The following is an 8,011-nucleotide window of genomic DNA, read 5'->3' as shown; positions in this document are numbered from 1 at the left end:
GATCGGTTGCGGATGTTGCCCCCATCTTTCACACAGTTTCGAAATGAAATATGTTTTTCATTTATAATTCATTTTGGTTTGAACATATTTTATTGTATAGATATTATACAAATGGTTTGAACACAAGTTCTAACAACTATCGAGGTTCTTACCAAAAATGGTTACAACTGTCGATGTCTATCCAAAAAAAAAAAAAAAAAAAAAAAAAAAAAAAAAAAAACCAACAACAACAACAACTTTGAAATACCGCACAAATAGCTTTGTTTTATACATACATTCATTATATGTTAAATATATATCTTATTCGAGTTCTAGTGTTAGGGTGTAATAATTAAATAAATCTACCAGAATCTCATAATTTTTTTACGGATTGAATATTATATTTATTGATTTCAACATTTTTTCATTCATCTCCCTCTCCTCCATTTTGGTACAATGAGTTACCTCACTGCATGATATTGTAAATATTTTTATGATTTTGGTGCTTTTGTGGCCACAGAGATGACATAAAAGTGAACAGATCGGAAATGTTGACTTAAACAGAAAGCCATTTAATTCATCCACACATCAGCTCAAAAAGCACATTCCAGGTAATCAGTTTATCAGTAATTCCTGATCTAGTCTTCAAAATAATCTAGTATACGCAATAAAGGATATTAAAATAACAGCAACTCAAATGTAGCATACTTTAAGTAGTAAAATAATACATGTATTCAGTATGTAGATAAAAGTTATTAATCATATTATATCTAGTACTACAATGGACAAAATGCATATCAGAATAAACAAAGGTCAAAGATAAGAAAAGTGGAACATTATTGAAAAGACACAAATGAAGGTAACAGCCATTTTTGTAATTTGCCTGTTTGGCAGATATTGTGCTTTACAAGAAGATAAGCGTCTCCTTTTAAATGACCCGCAAATGTTGGAGACACAAATTGTTCAACTTCAAAGGCAGGTTCAAGCCTTGAAAAACAATTACGGTGAGTAATTTGAATTATTTTTCTATGCATATTACGTCGAAAACGTAATGAGTACATGTAGCTTGAACTAGATGCTGTCATGAGACAGTAATGTCCGCACTAAGGTGTTTGCCTTTAAATGCGCCCTCCTTCGAATTCTGGTAACCAGGGAAGAAGCCACAATAATTGTATAATTTAAATCAAGCATAAAATGCGGCCCGTATGGGCCTCTTGTGTAAATATTTCCTTGCCAGACCGATAAAGTAAATTCTGTTAAAGAGAGAATTTTTGAAAGATTTGTGTATAAAATAAGGGGGGATAATATTTGGCCCATAATTGGAACCTGTTAAATTTATGTCAACACAACAAATATTATTATTTTAGTTCATAGCGTTTTGATGAACTTAAAAAAAAAAATAGATGCCAAAATGACAACTTTCGGAAATTATCCAACTGTGCAAATTTTTATCAGTATTTGGGTAGGAAAACCCCTTTCCAAACCTACACCCGATCAATTTTGTCAAAAATCAACCCCCACCCGCGATTTAACTACTGTATGTGTACTTTTAAAAAAAGCGGGCTTCATATTTTAGCGGCTTTGGTGCAAACAACGATGCGCTAATTCATGAATACCGCTAAGAAACCATTTATAAATACAATATACGGCACGCTAATTAGTCCTCTACCGGTGAAACCAGAGGGGACTATAGGTTTCCTCTGAGTCTGTCCGTCCGTCTGTCCGTCTATCTGTCTATCCGTCTGTCTGTCTGTCCCTCTGTCTGTCTGTCAGTCTGTCCCACTTGGTTTTCCGCATTTTTTTCCTAAACGCTAGCAGATATTGAGCTGATTTTTGGTATGTGAGTGTATCTTGATGAGTTACAGATCAATTTCGTTTTGCTTCATTGATTTTTGACGGAATTACGGCCTTTTCAATTTTTAGGGGTTTTCCGCATTTTTCTTCTTAACGCTTTCAGATATTGAGCTGATTTTTGGTATGTGACTTTACCTTGATTAGTTATAGTTCAAGTTTGCTTTTCGTCCCGATTCATTGATTTTTGACGGAATTATGGCATTTTCAATTCTTAACGGGAACCAGATTACACTTGCCGGTAGGGGACTAGTATTGCTAATGCAATACTCTCAGAATGCTTGTTTATGATCATACCCAATGATTGCGCTAAATTTTGAATACGCCAATTTATGTACACGTACAGTATTTTCCTGTCATATTTGGAATAGATAACATAAACTTATGTAAAAATAAAACATTGTATATAATTATAAAATAAATTTTACAAATGTTCACCTTTTTGGAAAAGGATGACTGCACTTAACACTGGGTTTTGGGTCTTTTTGGTCGCTTCTGTAGCTTTAATATATCTTCACCTAATTTCACTTTTGTATATTTATTAACGAATCCTGTCAGTTTGAAACCAAATTTATATGTTAAAATAATTTTAGACTGTAATACAATAAAACAGTTCGACGATTTTTGTCCTTACTATTTTCCAAATATACATGTAGAAAGTTTACACTTAATTGCCCTTGATTGAACATTAGATATGCATGAGAGGTGGAGCTAACATTGTAAGAATGGGTCTAAAATTAGACTAGATAAATAACAATGACATTGTATAAAAAAAATACGTGATCACTCTTTCCCATCTCCCTCTCTGCACAAGTAAACTGTTTACAAAGGTTTCTAACAATGTGAGCACGTCCATGTAACTAAAGAAGAATGCCTGGCAATTTAACGTCTTCGATCACAATGTCCTTGTAAGCACAAAACATGCTACCTTTTAAGTCACGTGACGAAATTTGTTACCGAGGAAGGAAATCAAGTGGATAATATTCAGCAAGTCACAACCCTTTGTTACAACAGAGAAAGCGAATGTAAGAAGAAGCAGTTTACCATGAGCGCATGTTTGTCTATTAATCTCCTTTTTACACAACATTCTTAATGCAAATATACATGCAACCACTGTTAAACGGAGAACAACAAACATGCGCTGACTATGTATAAAGTCAAAAAAGTGGGCGTCTTCATTATCGAACGGAGATTCAAGAAACTGTGATGACCCCCACCTTTGAAAACAAATTCGTACCTTGTAAATACATACTTTTATTTAATGTAATTATGTAAAGTTGTAGACTGGATGTTGATCATTACTGCAATTAAAAGAAAAATGCTTGTTTTGAAAGTTTATTTTATGTGCCTGGGGATGGACGATTTTGCTTCGTTATAAGTGTAATTGCTTATATCCATTAAGTTTACAATATATTTTAAAGTCATGGGGAATGAAAATCGCTTCGCTGTAAGCGTCAATTCATTATAAGTGTGTTCGCTATAAGCATGCTTTACTACATAAGAAAAAAAAATCTTCTTTTCAAGATCCACTGGGCAAGAAGAGTTGAATCTTATGTGAAAGTTTCATTACATGATGTAGAAATAAATATGTTCTTTTTAAAACTCTACTCCTCCTACAGTTTTGATGCGATAAGTAGACTATACTAGTCTACATATTGTTTTTGTCAGTTTCTTCCTCAATCAAATTTTGTCCAAGCCGTAACTTGACAATCCTTTGACATTAAGACTTCAAACTTGGAACATGGAGAGGTGGTATACATGTATAGAGGTGGGGTTGAGGCCATCAAACTTTTTTTACCTTGACCTTTATAAGGTCAAGGTCAATCTTTAAATCAAAATATAGTCCAGGCTATAACCCAAGAACCTTTTGACATTAGGATTTCAAACTTCAAACCAGAAAGAAGACATCTACACAAGATGCACTGCGCAAAAATTTTGACCTTGACTCCTTTCTTCATTCAAGGTCAAATTTAGAAAACACCTCCAAACCATAACTTAAGAACCCTTTGACATTAAAACTTCAATCTTAAAACATGGAGAGGTGGTATAGAGAAAGGGTGCATGCCAACATTTTTTTACCTTGACCCATTTATAAAGTCAAGGCCAATCTTTTACATGAAAATATAATTCAGGGCATAATATGAGAACCCTTTGACATTATGAATTCAAATTTGGAACATGGATAGAAGACATTGACACAAGATTTGCTGTATCAATTTTATTTGCCTTGACCCTTTCTTCATTCAAGTTCAAATTAAGTAAAAAGACAACCAGACGATAACTCATGAAATCTTTGACATTTAGACTTTAAATGTTTTTGTTCGTCCTCTATTTGACCCCCAAGGTGAAAATGAAAATTTCGAGACCTTATTGCGCATATACAGGACACCACCAATCATTTTCCAAAAGATGATTAGGTTACTGTGTAAAATATAAGAGGAGTTCTGGGAACCAGGGTCTTTTTGTATAGTAAACATCATCGCCCCCCCTCCCCATTTGACACCCAGGGTGAAAATGAAAATTCCAAAACCTTATTGCAAATCTACAGAGCACCACCAATCATCTTCTAAAAGATGATTAGGCTACTGCATAAAATGTAAGAGGAGTTCTGGGTACCAGGGTCTTTTTGTATTAAAAAAAAATCATTTTTCGATCCCCATTTGACCCCCAGTGAAAATGAAAATTCTGAAACCTTATTGCACATCTACAGAACACCACCAATCATTCAAAAGATGATTAGCTAGGTACTGCAAAAAATGTAAGAGGAGTTCTGGGAACCAGGGGTTGGTAGTAAAACATCATTTACGTTCCCCATTTGATCCCCAGGATGAAAATGAGAATTCCGAAACCTTATTGCACATTTACAGGAAACTACCAATCATCTTCTTAAAGATGATTACGTTACTGCGTAAAATGTAGGAGTTCTGGGACACAGGCTTTTGTAGAAAAAAAAACGTCATTTTTTTATCCCAGTTTTGCCCCCATGGTTAAATTGAAAAGTCCAAAACCTTATTGCACATCTATAGGACACCATCTATCATATTCCAAAAGATCAGTTGAATTCTGCTTTAAATGTAGGGGTACTTAGTTTAAGAAGAAAGTGTGACAGACAGATGGACCAGGGTAACAATATACCCGAACTTTCTTTAGAAAGTGCGGATATAATTATGCCGATTCCAAAACGTAATAAGTATGAATACGTAATAAGTAAGTTGAAAACTTAATGAGCACGTTGAAAACATAATGAGTAGCTTGAAATATCTTTCCGAACATGTCGGCTTTTAAGTTAATACTTTTATATTATTTAACCAATTTATTTTTTCCAGGAACCACATATACGATATGGGGAAAGAGAACATGTCCTCAACTGAATAACACCAAAACTGTCTACAGTGGTAAGTGTTATCGAGCTGACGGAGAAATTACCGTAGCCATTAGTGACATATTTTATACAAAAACGTACGGAAGCCCATTTAGGTACTATCAAAAAATATTTTTGAATTTGTTATAACGAATTGTCGAATTTGTTATAACAGATTTAATTCGTTGTAACAATTTCTTCGAATTCGTTATAGCGAATTCAATCTGTTCTAACAAATTTGTTGAATTCGTTATAACGAGTTCAAATTTATTATAATGAATTTAATTTGTTATAACGAATTCCAAAACTTGTTATAACGAATTAAATTCGTTAAAACGAATTCGACAAATCGTTATATCGAATTCATTAATATTTTTCTATGGGACTTGATTGTTGAATTTGATGAAACGAATTTAATTCGTTATAACAAATTTTAGAATTTGTTTAAACGAATTTAATTTGTTATAACAAGTTTCAGAATTTGTTATAACGAATTTAATCTGTTATAACAAATTTTTGAATTCGTTATAACGAATACAATATAACTTTGTTATAACAGATTAAATTCGTTATAATGAAATCAAAGAAATTGTTATAATGAATTAAATTCGTTATAACAAATTCGACAATTTGTCATATCGAATATAAAAATATTTTTGATAGGTCCTAAATGGGCTTCCGTACAAACGTAAGACCAAATTCTAAAAAAAAAAAAAAAAAATTGAGGAAAATTGAAAAACTTTGAACCAAAACATTTGGTACCTTGTGTATTTCAGTCTATGTAATACATGAAGTATCTTCGGAAACAGACACGACTTTTCTGCATACTATCATGTTGTAAATTTTGAATTTACTAGGGGGAGGTAAATGCAAAATTTACAACATGATAATCATGTTGTAAATTTTGCATTTACCTCCCCCTAGTAAATTCAAAATTTACAACATGATAATACTCTCCTTAGCTTAAACAACCGTCAGTCTAAAATATTCTGTTCATATAGCAACAACATTTAGTAAACCTTATTGTTATACCTCTAAAAAATAGTTCATATATAAATCTATACTTAAAAAGTCTAACATTTCTAATGTTTTACTGAGCGGTCATAAAAAGAATTCGATGTTTGACTGCAGAGTGAGATTTTGGACCTGTGGACGAGATATTGGACCGCTTACGTCAACAATCTTATTTGCATTCGTTGGTATGAAAACCAGCAAGAGATACATGATACATGTACAACAACAACAAAAAATAATAATAAATAAATAAATAAAAGGTATAACAAAACATTATTTGACTGTGTACTCGGGCAACATGCGTTTTGTCGACCTCTCGAACCAAACTGTTTGCCTTCGGCCCATAACGGCCCAGGCAAACAGTTTGGTTCTTGGGTCTGACAAAACGCATGTTGCCCTCGAACCCAGTCAACAAATGTATAACGTTTATCAGACTCTTTATTTTGATATGTATGAATTAGGCCTATATGTTGTGTCCTACCACAGGCATTGTAGCGGGAAGTTTCTACTCGGAGACGGGGAATGGAGCGAACACATTATGCTTACCACATGATCCAGATTCAATTGACGCCCACTTTCCAATTCATGGTGACGGAGGCCTGGCTCATCTTTACGGAGGAGAGTACCAGTTTAGTCTCAAGAATGTAGATTATCAGGAAGATGCTCCATGTGCCATCTGCCACGTGACAGCAGCAACGTCTGCAATAATGATTCCGGGAAAACTTACGTGTCCTGTGGGATGGGTAAAGCAATACCAAGGATTCCTGACGTCAAATTCATATACAGAACAAAAATCGGAATATCTCTGCTTGGATGATAATCCGGATTTTTTTGAGAGATCTGGAGCAAATGAAAATGGGAAGTTATTTTATCCTGTTGTAACCGTGTGTGGCACTCTACCATGCCCACCTTATAAAAATGGTACCTATGTACCATGTTCTCTTTGTACTCTGTGAAAGATAATAAAAAGGTAATAAATGAAAACTTAATTTTATAAAGTATTGTATTAATTACTTTTAGGTGGTTTACAGCTTATATCAGGAACTAAGTACCGTGTTTAAAAGAAGGTCACACAGAAAAATAATTGACAATTTACCTGAAAAAAATATTTAAATTGAGACAAAATGGAATACATTAAACTGCTTAATGTTTAACAAACTTCTCTCTTAAATTACGAAAAACTGGAGAACTTAGTACAAATTGAAATTCATCTTCAATATACTTAAATCACATTTCCTATTACCCCTTGTTAAGTCATACCTTCCGGTTTATGCGATCTCTCGGAGAAGTCATAGTTTTATGTCTATCTTATACAAATCAATCATTGACATTCGAAAATCAAAGGTGTGTATTTTAGACAAGGACAAAAAACAGCAATTATCAACAGTCACTGTTCTTTAATGAATTCCAAAGCAATTTATCGAAATATATGCATTCCTTTATCATAGTTAAAATTCAACATGCCCAAAACTAAGGACTCTGAGAAAATGATCCTTTAAAATGGCTGTAATTGTTGATTTGTGAGGCACTTTTACTATCAAATATCAAGCTTAATGCTTCCATAAACCTTCTGACAAAGTCCTGTGTTTTGCCTGAGCAGTTGTGTCCTTATCCCACACACAATTTTGAGATACATGTACATGTCACAGGTACTTGTGGACAGGACACCCCCCCCCCCCTCCCCATTCAACCCCGATGTTTGTTGGACATTTTTTTTCACAAATTATATTTATTACACTTATTCATCATGTGTACCATAGGAAAAAAATCGTGAAAACCCCAAAATAATCTTTCCACACAAAAATA

The 8,011-nt window shown here is 33.6% G+C and overlaps 1 protein-coding gene across 1 annotated transcript; it reads left to right on the top strand.

Moving 5' to 3' along the window:
- Nucleotides 1-4,997: 4,997 nt before the first annotated feature.
- Nucleotides 4,998-7,161, top strand: LOC133203820 (short-chain collagen C4-like). Its single transcript, XM_061339609.1, has 3 exons — nt 4,998-5,037; nt 5,157-5,225; nt 6,692-7,161. Exons 1-3 carry the CDS (start codon nt 4,998-5,000, stop codon nt 7,159-7,161), a joined length of 579 nt encoding a protein of 192 aa, XP_061195593.1.
- The last annotated feature ends 850 nt before the right edge of the window (nt 7,162-8,011 follow it).

The sequence above is a fragment of the Saccostrea echinata genome, unplaced genomic scaffold (genome assembly GCF_033153115.1).
Source record: "Saccostrea echinata isolate AGI-Se365-2 ecotype Australia unplaced genomic scaffold, CSIRO_AGI_Sech_v1 ptg000002l, whole genome shotgun sequence".
In the NCBI taxonomy this organism is placed as follows: Eukaryota; Metazoa; Mollusca; class Bivalvia; order Ostreida; family Ostreidae; genus Saccostrea; species Saccostrea echinata.
Note: the sequence above shows the minus strand (reverse complement) of the source record. Positions and strands in the feature narration are given on the sequence as shown.

What these genes read in the sequence shown, in the direction of transcription:
- LOC133203820 (XM_061339609.1), top strand. Translation starts at nt 4,998, where the DNA reads ATGCCGATTCCAAAACGTAATAAGTATGAATACGTAATAA. An exon ending in TAAGTATGAATACGTAATAA is followed by an intron (nt 5,038 to 5,156) that starts GTAAGTTGAAAA and finishes TATTTTTTCCAG; the next exon opens with GAACCACATATACGATATGG. An exon ending in CACCAAAACTGTCTACAGTG is followed by an intron (nt 5,226 to 6,691) that starts GTAAGTGTTATC and finishes GTCCTACCACAG; the next exon opens with GCATTGTAGCGGGAAGTTTC.